The sequence below is a fragment of the Mesocricetus auratus genome, unplaced genomic scaffold, assembly GCF_017639785.1.
Source record: "Mesocricetus auratus isolate SY011 unplaced genomic scaffold, BCM_Maur_2.0 Super-Scaffold_100003, whole genome shotgun sequence".
NCBI classification, from domain to species: Eukaryota; Metazoa; Chordata; class Mammalia; order Rodentia; family Cricetidae; genus Mesocricetus; species Mesocricetus auratus.
The window spans coordinates 75659088-75684972 of record NW_024429188.1 but is presented as its reverse complement, the minus strand read 5'-3'; the positions used below and the strand labels follow the sequence as shown (position 1 = coordinate 75684972).

General features: G+C 34.7%; 1 protein-coding gene and 1 long non-coding RNA gene across 2 annotated transcripts in view; one reads left to right on the top strand and one right to left on the bottom strand.

Moving 5' to 3' along the window:
* Positions 1-6240, top strand: part of LOC121140018 — a 32576-nt gene extending 26336 nt beyond the window's left edge. The window contains exon 2 of the long non-coding RNA XR_005876841.1: positions 6034-6240. This is a non-coding gene — a long non-coding RNA (uncharacterized LOC121140018). The remainder of the gene's footprint in view (positions 1-6033) is intronic.
* The window catches only part of Nrk (Nik related kinase), a 101261-nt gene that overhangs the window by 36007 nt on the left and 39369 nt on the right, over positions 1-25885 (bottom strand). Inside the window, exons 3-14 of the mRNA XM_040744450.1 lie at positions 21162-21218; positions 19935-20006; positions 16352-16477; positions 14714-14824; positions 13500-13590; positions 10901-11031; positions 8673-8727; positions 7285-7363; positions 6263-6438; positions 4440-4503; positions 2877-4047; positions 381-479 (exon numbers count right to left, since the gene is read on the bottom strand). Coding sequence (XP_040600384.1) covers positions 381-479; positions 2877-4047; positions 4440-4503; positions 6263-6438; positions 7285-7363; positions 8673-8727; positions 10901-11031; positions 13500-13590; positions 14714-14824; positions 16352-16477; positions 19935-20006; positions 21162-21218 — 2232 coding nt within the window. The remainder of the gene's footprint in view (positions 1-380; positions 480-2876; positions 4048-4439; positions 4504-6262; positions 6439-7284; positions 7364-8672; positions 8728-10900; positions 11032-13499; positions 13591-14713; positions 14825-16351; positions 16478-19934; positions 20007-21161; positions 21219-25885) is intronic.

Sequence of the window (25885 nt, the reverse complement as noted above, 5' to 3'; positions counted from 1 at the left end):
GTAACAAGCCAGCTCTTACACATATATTTGTAGCGAAACACCATATGGCCACAGATTGACTTATGAGGCAGATATGAATCCAGCTGTTTTCTATTAAGCAAGACAGATTAAAAGGATCTGAAAATATGAGACAATGACATCCCTATAATAATATTTTGGGCAAGATAAATACTTTTCATTTGTATTTATTCATCATGTTAAATGTATTTGTACCTTTTTGGTTTTAATTTTCAATAAGTTAGAGAGCGAATGACATAATGAAAAAGCTTTACAGAAGTCTCAATATTTAAGATTATAAAGGGATCCTGAGACCCTTAAGTTTAAGAGGCACTTTTCTAGGTACTTATTAATGTCATAACAACTCATATTGAGAAATTTACCTCATTTCCTGTAGGATTTGGAACGTATGGTTCTATTTGGACTTCAGCCTGTATTGAATGAAACACTTCATCATTGTCTGATGAGTCATCTTCTTTATCCTTTTAAACAAAAACCACAGAAATATTTAAATGACCATGAGAGTGAAAGTGATAGGAACAACAGAATTATCTTAATTTGTAACCATAATGAATAATTTTCAAATATTTAAAAATTATTTAAATGAGTAGCTTCTAACAGTTTTTTGTTAATGACCCCTTTTTAAGCTGAGAGAAGGTACCAATTGGGCACAGAAAATTGCATATAGACACACATATTTGCATAGATTTTCAGGCGAACTATTAAGTTTCTGAAGCTTATCTATGGGATTCAAATTAAGAATCTGATTTAATGCTTGATTAGCACATAATCACAACTTAACTTTCACATTTGGTGAGCTGTTATAACTCCAACATTTGGTCCTGAGTAGAGGAAGATCTGTGATACAGAGGTGCAAATATTCCTCCTAAATTAAGCTCTCAGAGTTAAGAAGTTTTTCAATCAAATGAATCAACCACCATTATCTCTTCCAATCATAAGGAAAATCTATGCACTTTTTCTCACTAGTATGGTGAGGCACTCAGACATGTTTCTAAATTCTAATTAAATTTCATATCTTTCAAAAGAAGGATAGCTTTGTCTCCAGTATGAAGAATTTTATTTCCTTTAAGTTACTTTTAAGGAAGACATACAAAGATATGAATGCCTATGTAAGAACATAGTCTCATATGATGGTAACAATTGTTCACTGACTTTACATTTTGAAATAGCTTCATGTATATAAGGATATTTGGATATGCGTATATATATAGCTCCAAAACAAGGAAAGTATGTTTTCTGCTGCTAATGTTAGGCATATTTCCAGGATAAATACAAGTCTTGTTCGTGAATGCAAATCTAATTGGCTAAGAGAGTTCACTGAGAATAGTCATTAGCATATTAAATGCCTTTAATTCCTGCCACACATCTCCATTTTAGACTCACCTCTCCCCTCCTGCATATGATTTCTGTCACTATATTCTGAGAGTGATGACATCCATTTCTCCTTTTGGGTCATTCTTTCACTTTTTGCGTTTTAAATTCTTTTCTCATGTAAATGAGCCAGGGAATTATCAATTGTTTAATTGATTTAATGTGCACTCACCTAAATAATTACTTATGTAGATACTCAGGCAAGGTTCACTTGTAATTATTGCATCAGTTATTATTTAAGTGGATCTGGTTAACTGTTTAATCATCATTTAATAATTACTTTGATATAAATAAATAATAAAATTATTAGAAAAAACTATTCTAATCTTCCTGACTTTAATAATTTGTTTATCAGACCTATAACTATTCATTATCAGATTAGTATTTCCAGATAAAATTCAACAAGGCCTATCAAATTTTATCCTCCTCTATGAGAGTTTGAAAATAGTGAAATTTTATTGTCTGATCCTCAAAGAGAAGTTAAGTTCCACTTGTTTCCTGGTCTGTGCAGGCATGTCATTGAATAATTACATAAAAACATGGGACTATTAAAAAGACAAATAGTAATTATGACAACTATATACAAAAAGCGCTTTGAAAATGAGTTCTGTTCTCACTTTTGAAAACATTTATTTATTTTTACTGTATATGTACTTTTGGCACCCTGTGTGCAGTGTTTGTGGAGACCAGAAGAAGGGATCAGATCCCTGGCACTGGAGTCATCGATCATTGTTAGATGTCATGTGATACTGGGAACTGAACCTGAGAATTCTGAACTATCTCTCTAGCCCAGGTTTTTTGTTCTTATTTTAATCTCAACTGAAATGTCCCAAGGTACAAATAAATGCAATTCACACAGCATCACAGGTCAGCATTCTATGGCAAGATATAACAAATAAGCAACTTCCAATTAAGATTAAAATTATTTATTTTATTTATGCATTATGTGCTTGCTCTAACTCATCTGCACCTCATGAGTGCAGAAGCCCATGCAAGACAGAAGGTTACAGGCAGTTATGCGGTGCCATGTAGGGTTCTGGGAACTAAACTTCTGTCTACTGCAGGAGCAGTAAATTATCTCATCTGCTGAGCCATCTCTCTCTGAGCCCAGAAAGTTACATTTTAGAGGAATAAATTGGAAGCAACTTTAGACTTTTAAATTAGGAACGTTTCAAGAGTCAAAATAATTATTTTAAGTGTTTGTATGCTATCCCTTTACTGGTTAAGGGAGTAATTGGTAAAAGCAAAACTAGCCCCTAATAATTAAGGTACAACCCCTACAGAGATATATTAAACCATTACTTGTATTATTAAAGCAATTTCTCCTTTTGATCACAATTATCTGGATATTTCAGAATGACTCATTTGAAGTACAAATTAGTAAATGTTTGGTAGAGCCTGGGCTATTCATTTCATTGTGCTTCACATGTAAGCATTAAGTAGCACACTTTCTTGTTTGACTCAGGAAAAATATCAACATCTCTTACATTTCCAATTTGTCTCAATTCCTCTTCATGCTGATTAAAGATTTCCTCCCATCTTCGCTGGCGCCGTCTCCTGCTGGTTTCTGAGTCTGAAAATTCAAACTCCTCAATTCTCCATAAGGACTTTGCCCTGAACCTCTTGGGTGACAGTCTTTTCACCAGTGCTTGCTTTAGACTAGAAACTTTTGACTTTTTCTTCCGTGTCTGTTCTGGTTGAGTGTAAAACACATTTGATGACAAATTTTCCAGCAGGATTTGCAGCGGACCAAGTGGTTTTGAGATATATGCATTTGGTGCTTGAAGCAAGTCCCTTGATAATCCCTCTATCAGTGCTTGAACTGCACCGATTGCCTGGGAGGCCTCTGGAGCCCAGCCCTGCGCTTGAGATGAGTCTTCACTTTGTTCCCCTACTGGAATTAGCACCTGTGTGTCCAAGTGAAGAGGCAGGAGCACATGATGGTTCTGTGACAATAAAGGCAGGAACACCTGGGCATGTACTTGTAGGACCTCAGGTTCCTTATCCTCAACCTCAGCTTGCGGAGGCTCCACGGCCTGTTCCTGCACCTCTGGCTGCTCAGGTGCCCTATCTTGCTCTGGATGCTGCTCAGGAACTTGATCCTGCCTCTGCTGTTGTTCAGCAGCCTGGCCCTGCCTTTGCTGTTCAGCTGCCCTATCTTGCCCCTGAAATTCTTCAGGCACCTGATCCAGATCTTCAGGCTGCCCTGTTTCTAATGCCTCAGACTGGGCCTGCTGTTCTTTGGGTATGGGGGCCTGTGCCTCTGGAAGACTAGGTTCTTTATCCTGAGTAGGGAGTTGCATGGGCACCTGCATCCGGGATGCTCTCTTTAGTTGGGGAGGTGCCTGAATCTGCTTGAACAGAGGTGTAGATTCCTTAGCTTTAACTGGAGCCTGTAGCGGCATGAACACCTGAGCTGCCCCATGTACGCTCTGTGGTGTCTGAGCCTGCTCCTGTACAGGCCCAGGTGTGTTGTCCTGAGCATGGAGAGGCATGAGCCCTATGGCTTCCCCCTGCAGTTCCTGAAGTGCTTGGAGTCCTGGCTCTTCTTGATCAGGTAACCACCTTGGCTGAGGGAATTCTCCATGTTGGACTCTAAGAGGTCTGCATCTGCTGCTGGCTGGCAGTCTCAGAAGTTCCTGAGTGCAAGAAGGTCCTCTAAAATAAACACACAGATGATTGCCATATAATGAGAGTTTTCAGTGGAACTAGATTATACATGAGAATTGCCTTAATTTTTAAAAGATACAGCCCTCAAAGATAACAAATAATTATGGAGTAATTCTTGCAATATCTGATATAGTCTGTAGGTAATATGTGCAATGCTAATGAATTAAATCCTTAATGTGGGCTTGTATTCTACTCGATCATTCTGTTGATATGTATAAAGTCATTTTGGAATACTAACAAAAATTCTCAGTATTTTCACACAATATCTCATAGAAACAGAAGTACGCTGGGTTTTTTGTTTGTTTGTTTTATATCAGAATGGATTGTTGTCTTAGGTAACCTGGTGCTATCTAGTTATATATTCAGTTTTCCCAACACACCTGAATCTCTTCATGGCGTACTGTTGCTTAATAGCATCTTCTCCTTCGAAGACCAGAGGTATGCCTTATGAAAAAGAAAATGGAAATAATACATAAATAGAGTGTGATTCTCCTTAGTCACTTAGCAGCTTCTAAGGCACAGGATGTACAGGGCATTTGTCTAGGTGAGACAGTTAAAAATTGAGCTAGCTCTTCAAACATACTTTGCTAGTGGTGTCAACTCTCAAGGTATACTTTTGAAACCAGTAGAGATAGTTCAGGCAGATTAGTTTCTCTGGACATAAGAAAGAATAATTTAACCATCAGATTGTTGCAGTTCTAAAGAGATAAAAGGCATAATGGAATAAAGGGGTGGGGAGGGACAAGAACAACTTTATGGTGTGGGTTTGACCAGTAAAACCATGAACACTTGCCTATCCCATATAGTAATTGATGCTCCTGAGTCTGCTCCAGAAGAGGCTTAATTATGTACAGCATCCCAAGCCTGCAGGGACATAATCACCTTGACTGTCCCTGAAGCAGTTGAAGTGCTTTTCACTTAGGTAACCTCCTTGACTGAGGGAGTTCTTCGTGCAGTGCTCTAAGTAGTCTGCCTTTGCTTATTCAGCTTCTTTGCTATCAGCTGTTCTGTTTCTATTGAAATGTGGAATCTTACAAATGGAAGAGTTTTCTTTCAAATCCCTGTCCTAAATTGCTTAGGACAGCTATAATTACATTTGTGGAGCAATGTCCAAACAAATGGGACTTCCCTGTATGTAACATATTTTTGAAATCTTATAACTTTAGATTTTAGCAAATTATGGCTGATGTTCCTGTAGCAATTTGAGAATGGATGGCCTGTATGATGCTGGTCCCAATAGCTTCATTATTGGAGGAGCATAAAGAACCCTGTAGCTCCTCATTGGGAAACAGCACACATAATATTCTAAATGGTACAAGCAACACTGCAGTCACTCCTACAGTTTATTAGATCTTAGCATACTTTCTATCCTTTTCAAGTTCCCTGTTCTTCACTCTATAGTTACTCTGGACTCTGTTTATACTCCCTGAAATGCAGAACGTTTTAGAATATATGAAATTGGAGCTTCCTGAGTATTTTCCCCTACATTAAGTAAAATCATCTTGTCACTTCAGCATCAGTAAGTGAAAGCTTCACTTTGTGTACAGAAATTAGCTTCTTTAATTACATCTCAGAATTTGTGATTAACACAGAGAATTAACTTCACATGATATATACAAATTATTTCAAAACTAAGTCATTAAATGTGCAATTATGAACACATTTATTTCTAAAGACTTGATTAAATTTCTTTAGTTAGAAGTTTACTTAAAATAATACAGCCATGATACATAATTCTATTTGAATCTGAGGCTTACATCTTACAAATGTGAATACTTGATAGGTATAATAGAAAAAAGTGAATAACCTCATAGATAAATGATCACAAATGAGGTAATCACATGAATATACATACATCATTGAAAACACTAAATGCCTAAAGGCTTTTGGGTTTTTAACTTTCAGAGTAAGTTTTTAAGTGTGTGTGTTTATGTGCGTGTAAAAGTGTGTAATTGTATGTGTGTGTTATTACAGAAGACATTACAGAGGGCAGATGTGTCAGATCTACTTGAGAAGGAATGGAAGTTGGTTATGAGCCATCTGTCAAGGATACTGGGAACTGAACTCAGAACCTCTTCCCGGCTGAACCACCTCTCCAGACCCCATCAACTAAATTCTTAAACAAATATGAAACTAACTAAAAACAGCAAATAAATGTAAGAGCCTCTCTTATCTGAATTATATAAAGCTTTGTTGTCTTTACCTGTCTTCTGTCTCTTTTTAATGATTCCAGTAAGATGTTTTGTCAATGACTCCACAACGTGCTGTTCATTTTTAATATTCTGAACAAATGGGTGATGAAGCATATTTCCAGATGTAGGACGAAACAAGAAATTTTTTATCATGCACTTTTCCATGAAATTGTGGAACTTACGGGACCTGAAATAAATAAAGCATACAGAAGAAAGACATTGTCACCTGCTGCACTGTTCCTATCCTACTCCTGTGCTACTTTTGAGGTCAAATATTCTGAAAAACATGTTAGATTTAGAGTTGTCTTTCGATGAGCAAATATCCCACGTCTTAAGGATAAACATTATACAGTGAGGTCATTTAACCTTCAGAAATAGAAGTCAACAGACTTTACTACTCAACAATAGAAATTTCAATGCATTTGGCAGCATATACATGGTAAAGCTCATGTAATAAGATGTCGATTAAAAGATTAATGTCGCCTGTGTTGTCAGTGAGTGTTGACTGGTCATATGCTGTGACAGTCAGTCTCTGGAGTTGGAATGTTTTAATTACTATAAACAATTATAGCCACAGAGGCTTCACTATAATCCAGAAAGAAGGTATTGATAACCAGGACAACTAATCTTGTAAAATAGCACATGAAAAGAGACACAGTCCAAAAGCTTACATCTGTATAAAGAGTTAAGTTCAGAAAAATGCCAACAATGAAACAACATTTGCACCTCTTACTAATCATAAACAAGAGTTTAACTGAATTAAACAGCTTCATAGAACAGAATTCTCATGGTTGCCTGGTTTGCAGCACTACAGAGGGAGTTCTTCAAGTCTATGGATATTTAATTTAATGGGCCAACCGATAGGACTCTTTATCAGAATTACTGACTGTATGTCAGTAATTTAGACCTCCAAGTCAAGATACTGGAATACAGGAAATGCTGTCCAACAAAAATGTTGAAACAAGAATGACCAAATGAATGAAAACTTTGTTATAAAATACTAAATCAATATATTTAAGAAATTCATGTTTACCATCCACTGGATTTGACTGTGGGAGCAGATTCCCGTAGAATAACGAAAAGGGCTTCCAGGGGCTGAAGGTTACACAGAGCTGTTAAGGGAAACAGATGAATTTAGAAAGAAAGTAAAAAGGGTAACTGCAGAGACTACTGCTCATTCCATTGTCTCAGTGTTCATTCACATATCCTGTTAAATAGATGCTAAGAAATGAACAGATATAAATAAATGCATAAGTACTAATAGTAAAATTTGTTTTACTAGAAAAACATTGTCAGTGTCTCTATTACCAGGTCTAACAAATCAATTAAAAATGGGCTACTAAAAAAATGGTCAAAAATATTAAAATACCTTACACAGTATCTAGGAGAATGCAAAAATCAGGAAATATATGGTCCAGATGAAAGTACACTGGCCTGGCATAAAGGAGGAATTTGGTCCATAGTCTGCTTTCCATCAAGCAGACGATTTACATGGTCACAAAAAAAGGTAGAGGCTAAGAAGCACATCTCTTCAGCTTGTGGCCTATGGTGCTATGGTGTTTGAATGCTACTATAAATCGTCCAGCCTCGGTATAAAAGTCCCAAATTGCTTAAGTCCCCAATACAACCTAAAAGAGGCCCTGATAACCAAAAGCTTATATTGTTAAAGCACCCTCTCCCTGCTAAGATTCTCCTCTTCTTTTTCTGTTTCTGTGGGAGAGCCTGACATACAAAAGATCAAAGGATGATAATTTTCTTACCTAAATCTTGGAAGACATCATCTGATAATTGTGGTTTTGGAAAACTATCCCCTCTGAGATGACAATTATCATAACCTAAAAGATTGCTGCAGTTAAATTGACGAGTATCGTTTCCATGCAGAGTAAATACTCCAGGCAATAAAGGATAGTGGTGAAAGAGAAATTGTTGATAGGGAGGCTATCTAGAGTTGCCTATGATTAAAGCAATTTTCAGTAATTATATAGGCATATGGCCTATCTCCTTGTGAGTTCAGAATCTCCTGGCCCTTTTGTGATTTCTGTGCAAAATTCTTCTGCCCTCCGATGAGTTCATTCTTCATTCCCTTTATGTTCTGTTACTTAAAATAAGATTAATGCCAACTATCACATTCTGAATTTGAAGAGATGGACAGAGAAGTAGATATCAAAGGATAAGGTATAAGAAACATAAAATAATAAGATATATATCATATATTTACATATGGTGATTTTTTTAAGCAAAAGCATTTGGTCATCATTGAAAACATGACCATTTATGGTTTGGTACATGATATGTCACATGTGTAGTCAAAGAAAAGCTGACTGTTCCAAGTGTTAGCATCATTTTTTAAGAGAGACAGATTGTACAGTGTACTATAGCAATCTTTGAAATAGATCAACTATATCAAACATTTGTACTTACGAGGAGCCCCTTCAGCCATTTCAATAGCAGTGATTCCCACGGACCACACATCACTCTAAAAATGATAGCAAGAAACCTACTGTTAAAATGGAAAATTAGTACCAACAATCTCAAAACCATTTGTGCAGGGATGGGCTATCCACGTTAGAGCCAATTCATGGGTTTTCTAGAATAAAGCTTCTTTAGAGATCATGGGTTTTCTAGAATAAAGCTTCTTTAGAGACTGGAGTTACAGAAAAGTTTTGAATTTGTAACCAGTCAGCACCTCACTGTGCCACAGGTTCATAAGAAATGATATTCAGTGAAAGGAAAGTTCATCTTGGGTACATTTCTATTATTACTGCATTTTAAATATAAAAGTAACATTTTTCTTAAGAAATCTTAATATGAAGATTTTGATATGTAATTTTGAGCAAGTGATTTAATTCTATGTATCTCAATTTCATTTAATGTAGAATGATTTTTAATAGTACTGAGTTCATAAGATTGTTATGCATGTATATGTACATGTAAATATATATATGAGTATATGTACATATAACATATTTAATAAACATAGATACATTTAATAGTTTATGGGTTAAACGTTAATATACAAATTATGCTACATACATACTATATTCGCTGATATACTTTACATAAATTATTGTATACATATTTAAATAGCTCCTGGAATATAATCAATTGAACCTGAATCATTATAAAGCTCTTATAAATTATCTTCATCATTATCAGCTATACTTGGTTTTTCAAAATATGAAAATGGGGCTGAGATGGTTCAGTGGATAAAAACATTTGCTGCAAGCCCGCTGACAAATTTAATCATTAGGATCCACATGACGAAAGGAGAGAATTGACTTTTACAAGTTTTTCTTTGAACTCCTCTACACACACACACAGCATGGAGGTGCATGAGAACAGATACCATACTTGGGATACTGTAAGTGAGTGAAAGAACTTTGTTTCCATCATCCTCATAGCTTCCAATGTACTGTGAAAATGCAATAGGCTCTCAGTAAGTAATTTCTTTATATAACAAGCAAAGAGTACTGCAAGAAATGGCAAAGAAATGAACTATAAATTGATCAATTTCAAGTATTGAGTCCTAAGTTCTTAAGGAGAGAACACAGTGAATTGTTTGGAAGGCGTGTGATGTGGCAATTGAGTGAGGTTTCTCTAGTTTTTAGCAAATGTGGAGTTTTGTTCCTTTCCATGTTGACTTTTTAGAATATATGTTTGTATACATATATGTATATATGTGCACTGCTAATTGAAATTTCAGTAGAAATGTTACTATATACCACAAATTGTTAATTTGTCTATTCCACTGATTTTCTGTGGTTTTGGAGTTGAGCCAAATGCCAAAGATTTTTCTCCAGTACTTCTAGTAATTAAATTATTTTTATTTTTGAACTTATAAGGATTAATTATTTGCCTTATATTTATTCTTTATGTGTGGAACTGGTGATTAAGCTTAGGGCCTTTTGAATGTAAGACCTGCTAGCTGGTATCATCAACCCTGTCACTCTTCATTTTGATACAGAGTGGACTTTACACTCATTTTGAAGTTCAAGCAGGCCTAATACTCCTACTCCTTCCTTAGCTGCCCAAATAGTTGGGATTACAGTCTCGAGGCCCCAGTACTGGCTTCATTTCATTGAGTTTAGAAATTCCTCTGTTCTTGGAAGTCAAATTTCCAAGTGAAGCCATCTAATATATTTTTATAAAGAAGTTGCCAACAACTTGAGCTAGATATCCCCTCCTGAATCTGAAAAAGTGCCAATGTTCTACTTTGTCTTCATTATTAGAAAATATTACTCTTATGCATGCTATGAAACCACATATAGAAATAGAGTCTACTATTTCTGATTGGAGGGTACTTCAAAGGAACATCTCTCTTCTTTTATCGTTAAAATAGACGTAGTTAGGGCTAGAGACATGGTTCAATAGGTAAGAGCATTTCATTTTACTGCTTAATCACGAGCACCTGGAGTCAGATACCAGCACTCATGGTCACCTGGCTGACAACTAATTGTAACTCCACCTACAGAAAATCTCATGCTGTTTCTGTCCTCCATGGACACCTGCACACAAATGCGTGTGTATACTCACTCACACAGACACCTTACATACGCATGAACAAAATAAATCTTAAAAAAATAAGATAAGATAAATATAGCCATTTTTTTCCAGATTTCAGTCCTCACTGTGTGAACTATCTTACTCACTCTGTAATCATAGGAGCGCCTTGGGTCCTCATCACAGTGAATCACCTCAGGGGCCATCCAGTATGGTGTACCAATGAAGCTGTTTCTCCTTCCATTTGTTCTGCTCACTTGGGCACTCACTCCAAAATCCACTACATATGTCAAAATCATTAATAAGGAACACGAATCTCAATAAGTTATTGCTTTAACTTGGAAAGACAATACAAAAGCCACAATGGATAACAAATTTTCTTTCTGGCCCAGAAAACTTTACCATGAAGTCTTCTCCAGGAATACTGGGAAATGAGCTTTAGCTGCTATTTATGTTGGAACAAGACCCAACACTGCTGTTACAAATTTAATGTAGGTTTGGGTAAATGTTTATCATGAATATTAAAAAATAAAGTTCCACTGATTGCTAAAATGTGGCATATGGCATATGTAGAGCTTGGATCTGCCACCAAGTTGGAGGATGAATAGCACTATGAGCCACATCTTCATAATGTAAATCCTGTTAACAGTTAGTTAGGAAGTCTCATGCATGAGATCAGAAACTCCAATCCCACTGATAAGGAAAAACGAGCTTCCTGAGAGAAGTTTAATAAGTATACAATCTTCTGAGTCAGGTACAAATATTATCTGGGCTAACTACATCTCATTTTTGTGCTATAAAGTTTAGTTTCTCATTCATCTGTGGGGTATGTTGTAAGAAAATATTTAGTATGGTATCCTGAGAAACAGACAGAAAAGGGCTGAAGTGGACTGGGGTTATTAATTCCAAAAACAATAAGACAGGGATGAAATATGAAGTAGATTTTCAAATTTATAATGGTTTCTGGGAATCTGGAATATGGTGAACAAAATAACTGAAAAGCAGCTTGAATAATTTAGTGGAATCAAAGAAAAAATGAAATAAAATTAATAGTTTAAGGCAGTTTTCAGAGAGTACCTAACAAGAGGGATTATTCCAAATATTTTTGAAGATCACTGGTGTGATTATGTACACTTTAAAAAGTATTTTTTACATAATAGCTCAACATTCCCACTCTCTCTAATAGCCAACTTTAAAAATCAATAAATACCTATGAAGGCCATAAACTGATATATCCATATATGCAGGGAAAGCAAGTGGGTAAAATCTAGAAGAAATAATGGTAAATACAAGTTTAAAAAGACAAAGAAAAATTATGATAAAACATGGAACTGAAAAGTCAACAATGAAGCTGGCTATGGTGGTGCACTCAGGAGACAGAGGCAGGAGGATCTTAGAGTTCAAGGCTAACCTAGTGGGCTGAGTGAGTTCCAGGACAGCCAGAGCTACACAGAAAGACTCTGTTTCAAAACAACAGTAACAACAACAAGTAGAACAAAATCAAAACAAAACTCAACAATAGAATAATTTGTATTTTTGTTAATGACACAAGGAACAGATTATGGAGATTATTATCACTTTACAGTCTCTCCTGCTGTCACTTCCTGTGGCTATCTTTATGTTCATGTATATTGCTTAAAATATACTCTTATCTGAAAACTGAAGTCAAAATGTGTTAGAATTATGTGTCAAATAAGCATGATTAAGCTAACACTACAACGTTTTGCCTCATGAATTAAGTACATCTACATTAGTGAATGTACTTTGAAACAGATATTTAAAGACACTTCATATTTGCAATTTTTGTTTCATGTTAATGTTGGGTATTACCAGCAACTTGACTCAAGCTTGTGAACATACAATCTTTTGTATTTGAATGTGACATCTATATGCATTTTATGTATTTCAGCCAGTGTGGCTTATGTTGCTAGTTTTGTAGTTTATGGATATAAGACGTGATATGTTTCCTCAATACTACTGTTATTTCGAGAATTACTGTTACTATCTCATCTGTCCTGCAAATACTCAATAAAATATTCTTTTTTCATTATTTTTATTACAGTTTTTTAGAAAAGAGCTTGCTTCACATGTGAATCCCAGCTCCCTCTCCCTCCCCTCCTACCGCACCCCCCATGGTCCCCCCCAGCCTCCCACCCTATCCCCACTCCCTTCCACATAGGGGATATCCAGAGTCTGTCATTTCGTTCAGGGAAGGGTCCAGGCCCTCCCTCAAGAGTCCAGGCTGAGAGAGCATCTCTCTATTCTTAATGACAAAATCCCTACTCTGGTTCTGCTTACTTAGCAAGAAAAGGGGAAATTTAGAATTTGATTTAATTATTACTGCAACATCTCTTCTCTTCAGTATGATTTGAGGAATAGATGCAAGTAAACAGTTTATGTTAAAGCAATTGAAAGCTATTTCATAGTCTTCAGAATATGGCTCTATTATGGACGAGAATATTTTTAACTGTTTAATAGCTACCATGATTCAACCACTGAATTAAATGTGACAGCTATTTCTAACACAGTTTACAGCTATACATGACCAAAAAGTACAGTTCCTATTGTATTTAAAGATTGTTTATCTAAAGTTTCAAATAAATTATTAGGCATTTCCTTTTTCTTTTATGCCAACTCCCTGCCAAACAGTTTCAAGTAAATCCAGATAAAATATGACATGACATGATACGATGAAAGGCAGTTTTCTTCACTTTCTACCTCAGCTAACCCTTGCAAGAATGAACTTACCTAATTTTACTTCAGCATTATGAGTCAGCAGCACATTTTGGCCTTTGATGTCCCGGTGAATGACGCGGTGTGCATGAAGGTGAGCTAAGCCCTGTACATACATACACATTTTAAAAGTCAAGTAAGTATATAGATACACTTTTTTCAGTTTTCTAGTAGTGCTTTTAAGTGCTTTTTGGAAAAAAGCTTTTGTTGAGAAAAATGGTCCACATTTGGCTTTTCAAACAAAATTCTTTCTTTAGACTGGAATGACTACAACCAGTTCCCAGAAATACTACTTTTGGCTATAAGGAAAGGAAAATAAATCAGAATACTCATGAAACAAAAAGAACACCAAAAAGTAATATTTATATAGATTGGGAAACTTTATCCTCTTTTATAGCCTCTATATTTCTGACTAGCCATGACAGTAAAGACATGGCCATCTTAACTATTAACTGTTTTGTTCTATTTCTTATCCAAATATTTGGTTAGTCAAAATATTTTCTGGTGATGTCTGTAGGCCTAGGATTTGAGGGAATATGGAAATTCATTTTAAATTGTGTACAATTTGTGTTGGCTTACCATGTTGGCCCCAGCCCATTCACCATTGAAAGAACCCCATGACCTGGCTAAATCATAACATGGTATGCAATATTACACTTCAGTGAGACCATGCCAGACACTAGTTGGGCATTAATAAGACATTTATTGAGCTTTTATTCTGTGCCAGACATTTCGCTAAATGTTTAGATGGAGTCATTGCTAAGTTATCCCAGAATCCCTTTGTGGAATATGCTATCCTCCTATATCATTGGTAAGGAAAATGAAACCTGGGGAAATCAAGAAATTGATTAAAGGTCACACAACTAATATGTGATGAACTGTGAAATCCAAACCTGGTATACGATTTGAACTCTTAAAACATTTGCATTGTTATCATAAGTAAATCAAACAAAATGAGAAGGACGGCATACCCAAAGTGGTGAGGATACTCTTCATTTTATTAATATCAGTCCCACGACCCGATGAACATAGTAGCATGAATCTCACGGCTATGATTTGAGCTTAGCGTCTTTGGGGATTTCTTATCTACAGGTTATGCCTAAAATTCTTAGTCAGGTATACAGTATAAATATTTGTGTGTGTGTGTGTGTGTGTGTGTGTGTGTGTGTGTGTGTGTGTTAGAGTGAGGTTCTTTGAAGATCAGGAGCAGGAATTATGTGACCACTCACCTGAAGAACTTCTCGACAGATATAAGCAATCCAGTCTTCTTTTAAACTCTGATTTCTTGTCATCCTCACTACATCAGTGACTGAGCCTGCCGCACATAACTCCATCACCATCTGCAGAGGAGCCATAAAAGCATGAACCACTTTAAAACTTAAAACAGCAGAATGACATTTGTGAAGGTAGGTAAACCAGGAAGCACATTCGCATGTTTCATTAGCAGGTGGAATGTGAACTAATCAATGACATATAGGCTTCGTAGGTTGTGGTTTGAGACACTTAGAAGGAAGATAGTCTAAGTTTATATTAAAAAACATACCCTTGATCATGAAAAGAAGTTTGTGAGGAGGAGAAGCCTAACTGTTGACTGGAGTGGAAAAGAAAAGAAAGAATATTTGAGATATGGAGGGTATTAAAAGAATTTATAGATCACTGTTAACATTAGATTTGTTTTCATTTTCTTAATGGGCTAGAAAGACTGAATGAGTACTATTATATCTGATAACGATAGTCAATGCTTCTAATATGCTGTAAGAAAGCTAAATTTTGTAATATTTTATGAAAATATGGCATACATGGAAATACTAAATACAGTAAACACAGAAATGTGGAACAATATTTAATAAAATCTCAACTATGATTGTCAGAGAACAGAAAATCCAAGTTACCTGGACATTCAAGAAAGATAGGGTTACTTTGAACATCTCTAAATCTGATGGTCCTAAGCATGCTGTTATTAAACTAGAAGCATCACTGTCATCTATGGATTTACTAGAAAGTACAAAGTTCACACAATTCCAGACCTACTCAATTTAAAAGTCTGTGAAGATGGGTGGGTGAGAATTCTGTGCTGTAGAAAGTTCTCCAGAAGATCCTGATTCATGCTAAATTTGAATTTCATTGTAATATGTTGTAAGAATTCTCCGGTATCAGTTGTTCTAATTCCCCGAATCCATTATGTAGATTGTAGCAGGACTTTTTATTTATACTAGTGGATCCTGAAAACTGTCTGTTGCTGTTTTTTTTAAAGCCATTATCCCAGTTTAAGTCCCAAATGCTCTGTTTTTAAAGATATCTTTGACTAAAACTCAGTATCTAAGATAGTAAAGCATTACAAAATGTCTATTAGCTAGATTAGTTATGCCAAGTACCAGTTGGTTACTGATATTTGTATTTTTTGATCTGGAATTTATAATAGTCCAGCCATGATGACAAATCAACCAACCACTTGGCTATATTTATGCAAAAGTGTACACATGTCAAAAATACCTAATATGGAGCTATCTGTTCATGTCAAGTACTAATTCAAAATTTTCCTCATCTGTTTATTATCTCTAGTCTATAAAGCCACCTGGATACCAGCAAAAATAAAAACATCAGAGCTACAATTTACTATTTGAATTTTAAATTAACAGTGTTCACTGTATCCTCCTTTAGCCCACTGAAAAGTTTCTAGCCAGGCATTTAGCTTATCCATTCAGTTGCTTATCATGATGTCTCAAGGAACCAGAATATATTTTGCCATACTATCTTGAACAGTTGAGAGTCTAAGTTTTCTAGTAGGAAAGCAAACATCGCATCTCAGCTCCTTCACTGTGTTTGACTTTTCTTATGGAAAAAGATCAGGGCAAAGAAAAACATACCCAAAGTTGGTGCCTATGGCCAGGAGGACTCAGCTTGAAAAATGCACCATAGAAGGACACAATGTTTTTGTGGAAAGAATACTTCCTCAGCAGATTGAGTTCAGTCCTGAGATCCTCCTCTTCATCCTAAGCAGTAAAAGCAGACAACAAAGCTTTCAGCTATGTAAAACAGTGTAATATATTTATAAAGGAAAATCTTATAATAGCAGTATAGTCTATAGTATTTCAGAATAAAATCTCAAGAATAAACAATGATTGGAAATCTCTGATAAAATTACAATTTAGGAGCAAAAAGAAATTTCTCTTAATTCAGAAGTTCTTAAAATATGACCCTGGAACAGCAGCACTCACCACACCTTGAGAAAGTACTCTACATATTGTAGAATTCAGTTACTTAAAATGTAACACCAACTTTTAGTAACTTAGATAAATATTAATGTCACCACAATCACAGAACATTTTTCCTCTAAAATGATACTCTATAAACTTTAATTCGTGGCCTACCCCCAATTCTAACACACTCATCTTAGTTCAGAGAAACCGCTGTTTTACATTCTATCCAAAGTACATAAGTGAAATTTTATAATATGTAGTCTATTCAGAGTAGTTATTTCTGAGGTTTACACATGAAATGTCCATTCATAAAACATCAGTATTTCAATTTTTTTGGTTTACAATCAAATGATGGGAACATTGGTTACTTCTACCTTCTGGGTACTGTGAATAATATTTCTATGAGCATTCATTTGAAAATTTTAATGTATATATTTTCATTTCATTCTGATATTCTAGTATATTTAATAATGATGAAAAGCCAAACTCATATTCAACATCAACTGTATCACTTTGCCTGACCAACATAACATATAAAGTAAGTTCTGATTGCTCCACACTCACCAATAGTTGTTATATCTGTTCTTTGAGAGTGAAATGATAGTATCATGTGGTTTTGATTCATAATACCCTGGTGAAAAGTGGTTTCAGATTCAGATTTTCTTACCAATTTCTTATTGGCGTGTGTGTGTGTGTGTGTGTGTGTGTGTGTGTGTGTGTGTGTATGTGTGTGTGTTTGTAACAAAATACTGAAATAAAAAAAGTTCTTTGCATGTTTAAATGTTTGGTTGTCTTTTCATTGTATAACTGTAATTTTAAAATACTCTAGACACAAATTCTTTATTAGATATTGGGTTTAAAAGTATCTTTACCCATTTTGTGAGTTGCCTTAAAACATGCCAGCAACATGTTTTCTTTGAAGCATACATTTTTTTTACTATTGATAAAGTTCAATTTACTATCATTTTATTGTTAGTACTTTTGGTTTAATATCTAAAGAGTCATCATCAAATAAAAATCACAAGCATTTACCTTTATGTTATTTTCTAAGCATTTTATAGTTTGTAAAAACATTTTACAGCCCTCATGTTTAGGTATTGGATATATTTTCAGTCAGATTTTTTTTCTTGCATATTTATAGAGCTAGTAGCAAAATGTTTTGATTAGTCTTTAATACATTTGAAAGGCATGGGTTCATTTGATATTAATCTTGTAAGTATATCATGTCTGTAAAACAAATAATAATCTAGTCTCACTGATTATTTTCAGATTCTCATTGAGAGGTTGCAGTATGCATTCTGTCAGAGTTGTGCATGATGGTAAAGTACTTAGATACTGAAGTGATAAACACACAGTACATACATGTAACATATGATTCATATACACAATAGCTACAGATATGCATGTGTGGAATTTGTTTTAATCTAAACAGCTGCATATTTTTCTTTCAAAATTTTTAGCAAGACATAAACACATCTATTCATAGCAATGAATACTTGTATAACTTTTGGTGACAGAATAACATGATACTTAATGGAGCTATGGGTCTTGTGCTTAGGGGATGTTGAAGTACTTTTTAAAAGAATTATTAATTTATTGATAACTGAATTAATCTGGTTAGGTGAGATCACTGATTGAAGTGAAAAGCATAGTTTCAAAGTACAACTTTCTCAAAAGCTAAGTTGACGATAGCCAGAAAAAGAACAAGTATTCAGAATATTACTAATATTTCTCTTTTTTGCCATTGATTTTCCATAGTAAGAAGCCCACTTACTCTTACAAGGTTCCACTTACTTAAAAAAATACAGAAGATTTTCCTGTCTTTATAGAATATCTACATATGTGCAACTAACACACTTTTTAGCCAAAATAATCAAGCTGATTTAGAGATGCTAACTTATTAGCTAGCAACGATGTTCCTTTAATAAAATATAATTACAGAATTCAAAATACATGACTTAAAAAAATAAAACTTCCAAGAGTGGGTTTCCCACATAAATGTAAACTCTCCCAAAACAAATAAATGAAGATCAGATATGTTTGGAAAGCATTAGTGTGTTTGCCACTCTCAATTAACGGGAAGTTGAGCTTGTAAGAAACACACAAGTACATAATATCCATCAGGCCAAGTGGGTAATTTAAAACTCTCACACATCTCCCAGTAATATGATGCTCCAGTGTTTCCTGGCTCTGTGCCAGCTGATCCCAGACTGGCCTGAATACCCTGCTTTTTGTCAGAAGGCAGCTCAAGGAGGCCAGAATTCCCTTTATAAATTCACCAATGCTACAATCAAAATCCACTTCTTATATGGAAAAAATACCAGAAAGGTCTTGGAGGCCTTAACATTTTTATTAATATAGACTTTTGAGGAAAACAGAATTGATCAAATAATTCTAGTGTTTATTCCTTTTGTTTGGTGTGTTTTGGATCTACCAAAGCCACTCATAGCTGCTTCCTCTGAATAGGTTTCTATGGTTATCATACTTTATAAACAAACAAGAAGACTGTTGTGTAACAGATAAATCATGAAGGTATTTGGCAATGAGTTTTTCATATACCTAGAAAGATTCTAAATGTATTTGTTTGTGTTAATAGACAGGGTTATTTTTAATGTACACGATGCTATATTTATTATGACATAAAGGCTGAAAATGTCCAAACATTATTTGACCCCAGGAGAACAAAACCAGAAAAATTAATCAATGATTTATATTGATATAAATAATACTTTTGGTTTTATGGTCATATAATATTTTGATAGAAAACTAAATTCTTTTGAAAACCATATTTCTGTATGCCTAAACTGATTCTAAAGTCGGTGACTATTGGGATAAGGGAGATCTCAGAAATTCTGAAAGGAGAAAGTGTTTCATAGTCCTTCCTGTGCAACATGTATAAAGGACATTGCTAGGGTCTAGTTGAGGAAAAAGTTCTTCTTGTTACAGTCAACTCTTCCTCTTTTACTAGCCAACGAGAAGGTTCTATACTCTGTAGACATACTCAATATTTCCCCTATAGCCAGTGATTGACTACACAAAGGACAATTTCTTCCAGGCCCTCTTCTTTGACAGATGATAGCATTCAACTATGGTGAGTGAATCTATATGAATAGCAGAAGATATACATGTTACCATTCCCAGCGGGAGCATTGAAAGGGAGTCCATGTAGCGATAATGATGAACTGAAATCTGAAATCAAAGGAAAGACTATGGAGCTATGGAGGTGCTAATGAAGACATTCAGTACTTACGCTGTATCTCCATCCAACAGACTTTTGATATTTATTCACTCGCACCCGCTTCCCTATTTCAGGCAAAGGAGTCTGGAAAAAAAGAGAGAAATAATATTAGAAATATTATTAGTACATTTTTACAATCATTTATGCCAAAGTAGTTTGTGTTACTTTGGCATTAAATTGTAGATTAATAAAGCATCATTCCTTTCTTGCTTCCCAATAATAGTATTAATCTAAAAATTCAGTTTCTTATGAATGTGTAAACTGGTCACTAAATTCATGTTAATGTATGTAATTGAAACATTAATGGGAAATTTTTCTCTGACAAATGCAGACAGTAAATATTAAGCATCTATGGTCTTAATTTTTAAATGTTTCAACAAGGATTAATGTGGTTTTAGAGCTCCAAAACTAAACTATGGGTTATAAATCCACAAACCGCCAAATCCTTTGAATCGCACATTGCTTTGCAACATTTGACATTTACTGGCAAAACAAAACTACTTGATTCTTTCTTCACTAGTTTTAAAGTAACATTTCACTGCAGGATACAGCAGATCCAGAACCCTACAAACTCTTTCAAGTATTTTTCCTTTAGGATATAGTAAAATAAAAATTTGTTAACTTCTGCTATGTTCATGTTAATATTATTTTGAGAAAGTGAATTACACAAATAAAGACAGAGGGCAGAAATCAGTCCTTTGCTCGTTCTTTGACAATAAATTATGAATTATGACACAATTTTATGACTGTTAGCAGGAACAGCGCCAATTAAATTGTCTCTCTTGCTTATCTGTCAGGAAATATATGAAAAATGTGCATCTCCGACAATTTCTTTCCTTCTACTGTCATTGGGGATCTAATGGCCTCAATTCTCAAAAGAAATTATTGGAGAAAAATATAACAGAGCAGAGCAGTATTAACACAATGCAAAAGGAAATATCTTATTTGCTGTCGCCAGCAACAGATAACCAAATGAAAAGAGGGAGAGGTAGGTATTTTCCCAATTGGCTTATCATATCAAATATTTGGAATTTATGGTGTGAGTGAATTAATGTGGAAATAAAACAAACCAGTAAGTGTAATACATTATTAACTGTGAGTATATGACTACAGTCATTCCAGATTAACTCGAACTAATGTATAAAATCAAGACTTCAAAACAATGCTTTTGGAGTTGTTTATGCCATGTACACAGAGTACTAAGTGTGCAGAATACAAAGAGGGCACAGTATTGATTACCTTCCGGGCATTCATTACTTTAACAGCCGTGAATGAACCAGTTTTCTCATGTAGTCCCTGAAACAAAGGATAGTGTTAAATTTCAAATGTTTGCTGTTCACCCAGCTACTAAGAAACTAATAAAGCAAAATATATTATAATTAATTAAAGTCAAGGTCATAGCATGTTAATAAATAGGTATATGTGCTTATAGTGAATATATCTATGTTATTTACCTAAATCCAAAGCAATTCACTGAAAACGAATAAACTTTATTATGTAGTTTAAATGTTTGTACTTATATTATGCCATAATTGATCATCGAAAATTATCATTTATTTAATATAACTAAAAGTCTTTTGTGTTCCAGCAAGGAATCCACGTGAAAAGTGCTCATCTTCAATTAAACATAACAAGAAGACATTTTATTCTACACTTTTTGACCTACATGTATTCTTATTGAATATTTCTCCATACACACAATTTCTTCCATAATGATCACTTGTGAGAGTAATACCTAATTAATTCAACAGACTCTAAACTTCTTAATATGTCTTTTGTCATAGGAACCAAATACTTATGAAATAAGTTCTGGAATATTTGTTTTCTTACTGGAATGACAGTGATTTCTAAAAATATAGTCTTAGCCTAAATGCAAGTCATAGATTTATAACAATATTAAAGTGAACATATAGATTTTTTAAAATTCGAGCTTATTTGTGGCTGCTAACTAAAAAGTACTTCATCCTGTGGTAATAGAAAAATTCCAGTCCAGTGTTTCTATGAGTAAGCTAAGTGGAATGCCTTATATGATAGTTCTCTAGCAGAAAATTATTCTTGGACTATATACTAAGTTAAACAATATTCCACCAAGTTCCAAGTTCACCTTGTACTCCAGATTGTGACCTTATTTTGTTATACCTGTATTTCTTGATATACAAAATGCATTACAACTTTCTTTGTTTCTAAGAAGTTATTCATGGGCCAACCTGCTGTTCTGTTCATACTACTATTCTGTGCAATATATAGCACTTGGCATACTAGCAAAGATATAAACCATATAGCATATTCTTTGATAGTAAACATTAAAACTTTGTAAAATTTGAACCCAGTCAGCACCATTCTTGTGAATACACAGTAGTGAGGCAATTCAATGTCACTTAAATACTAGTACTCATGGTTTAAAATTTCAGTTTGTTAATATCCTCTCGATCTGTGATTGACTCTCATTTCAAAATTGCACACAATTATTTTGTAGGACAATTATATACTAAAGTGAAGTTTAAGAATTTACTCATTATTCCTGAAGGAAACTAGACCTTGGGTCTTGAAATCATTTAAGAGGTTAAGACACAACCATTACAGGCTTCCATAGATGTCTAATGTATTCAAAAATACATGATTAAAAAAATGCTGCCATTAAGGTAACATTTTAAAGTTTCCCCTTGTACACTAATTTTCTTTTAACATTTACAATAAAATATTTTCAAACTCAGAGAATAGTTTCAAATCTAGCACAGAGTTCCTATGTAATCCTTTCAAGCTTTCTATAATGTTAGTATATTACATGACCATGGTATAATAATAAAAAAGTCAACTAATATTGGCATGATACTCCTTTAAACTACATTACAGTTTATTTGTGATTTTCTGGTCAACCAGTTTTTACACTGCACCTCAGCTTTGGTTTCTCTGATGGTTTTTTGTAATTATTTTGAGGTTGCACACTTGCAGGAGAAGAGCAAATAAACGAAATGTCCCTTTCATCACATACATCAGGGGGAAGAGTATTACAACATAACAATTAATGTTATGACCTTGGTCATTTCATGTAAGACCTGTGAAGTTTTTTTACTATCAAGTCACTGTTCTCCATGCCATACTGTAATTCACTGGAAGTCACTGACATTAGCTTTGAAGAAGGATACTGTTATTCTTGACCAGCTATCTAGAGACTCTAGAAGGTGCCTTTCTGAAATAAACTAATTGTTCAGTAGTGCCATCTTGTGGTTTGCTGATAATGTGGAAACTGTTTTCTGTTGAGAGCTAAAAGCTATGTCATAGTGAGAGAAGTGCAGCAATTATAATGTGGGGTTTGTTGTGGCCTTTCCTTTTTCAGGTACAATTCGTGTTTTATATGTGCAAAATTTTCTGTAAATATATGTAGAAAATCCTAAGAAATCAGACAGGCTTTGTACTCTAAAATACTAAGAATTTTCATAGGCTCTACTGATTATTAAAAAATCCCCAAATTATAAATTGGATTTTGGAGTCCACTTTCCCTATGGAAATATCAACAATATTCAGAAAGCAATAGTTATACTGAAATAATAATTCTCTTAAATTATAAAACACTCAAAATACTAGAAGGATAAACTGGAGTCACAGTTTTTTTAAATTAGAAACAAGCTTGTTTTACATGTCAATCCCAGTTCCCTCTCCCTTCTGCTCCTCCGGTGCCCCCATTAACCTCCTATCCCATCCCCTTTTTGCTCCCCAGGGAGGGGGAGGCCTTCCCTGGGTGCTCTTCAAAGTCTGTCAAATCATTTGGAGCAGAGCCTAGGCCCTGTCCTGTGCGTCTAGGCTTAGACAGTATCCCTCTATGTGGAATGGGCTCCCAAAGTCCATTCATGTACTAGGAATAAATACTGATCTACTACCAGAGGCCCCATAGATTACCGAGGCCTCCTCACTGACCCCCACGTTCAGTGGGGATGAATTTTTAAGATGTGTATGCCTATAACATTTAGGGAAAAGAAAAGTCAAAGACTTACTACTGACATAAATTCTCGAACCCCTAATAAGTCTGCTCAAGGGTTCAAGACAATGAATACAGAGTACCATAAAAAGACATAAATAAGGTCCAAAATGACTGTCCTAACAAATTGTAATGCCTTCACAGCTAAACATGTATTCTTTTCACAGATCTATTTGAAGTAACTCAGGAGAGAACATAAATCCCTCAATGTGCTAATTTCAACTTGGCAGAGATTTGTGTTCTTAATTAATTTAGGTAATCAAATAAACGGCCTTATTTAGTTTGCTTCCTCTGGGAAAAGCAGAGTTCATTATTGTGCTGTTGATCTTTACTTGCTTGAAAATTAGTACCAACATTCTGAAAATATATATCTTGTTAACAGAAAATTCTACATACTCCTAAATTTGCTACAGTTATTACATACAAACATGTATATATGACATATATATGTATTTCTTTTATTGAAGACTAAATATTAATATACATAAAATTTAAGGGGAGGTCATGAACACGATATTGAGAATTACAAGAAAAGTTGCACTATTAGTTAGTAATCAGACTCCTTCACAGACTTTGAGAGGTCAAATTACGACACTAAAGAGTAATTACAATTTGGGGAAGTATCTTGAAAATAAGAAAGTAAGGCTAATTTAAAACACTAAGTTTCCAAAAGCAAATTTCACTGAACTTATAACTACAGAAGAAAGTTTATATGAATTAGCAGGCTCTTGATCGCCTGATGCTTAATCTTACCAGCTTCTAACTGCCCAACCACCTTTCCAAGTCCATATTTCCTTTCTGTTGGCATAGATCTGTTTTAATAAGCTTTCATAATTCTTCCCTTTGCCTTTGGGGTTGTTTAGGTGAAGATGCATGTCTTTCCCAGTTATTTGCTGATTTCCATTAGAATAGCTGGGAAACTTTCATGGAAGTGGTACAGATGTCAATTGGAACATGAATATGTCACAGCATTTGAAAAGACAGGGAATTAAATTATGTTCTGAAGTGGATAGAACTTCATAAGCAAATATGATCAGGCAATGCTGAGGAGAAACACTCAACCTACTAAACACAAAAATGTTAGGAAATGGAGGATGACTATACAGCAGAAAAGTGAAAACAGAATGTCAGAGAACACCTGCTTTAGTCATATCAGAAATGTCAGTGGAAAAAATAAATTCTTGCTGAAAGACAGAGTGAAGACATCACTGATAAAATCAGCCATTAGTTGTGTACTTCGTGACGGCCTTTTGTTAGTCTGATGCAAGCCTCAAAATTGGTAAGGCACTGAAAAATCAGCACTGAATTGCAGCAATGATCAATTTCTTGGGAATTATACATTTTAAACCATAACAAATGATTTAAAATAGCAGTTGTGACATCTGTGTTGGTAAAATCTATCATTCTGCAACAGTTAATTACTCTGCTTGCCCATAGAAAGAATATAGGATAGTTCTTGATGGCCTTGTAATTTTCATTAGGCAATTTTTATATTATGTAGTTAAAGAAATTGTTGTGAAAAAAACTGCCTTCTCTTCAACCATTCATTCAGAGTCCTTCCACTTACTTGTTTTGCTTTCAGTTGGCAAACTGAAATCACACAATCTTTTCAATTGGGCTTATGGTAGAGAATGACCACTCAGCTACTCTCAATACTCATGTCCATTCTATAAGTGTGTAGCTTGATTTCTATTCACGTAGTTTTGTCTTTTGTCATCTGTTTTGATCCCTAGCAAAACACCCAATTGACCCTTGAAGGCCACCACAAGGGCAGCTGTAAGCAGTATCTGGAAGTATCTATAAGCAGTATCTGGCAAACGTGTCTATCAACAGGTCTATGCAGAAATATAAAAGCATGTGGCCAGTTGAGGGCTTTCAAAGATTAGCAAGGCATATCCTTCCTTCCAAGCATGTCCTCCCATTAACTATCCCTTCAGACTGATAATAAGGATACTGTTTCTTACATGATGTCTTCTCATTTTGTATT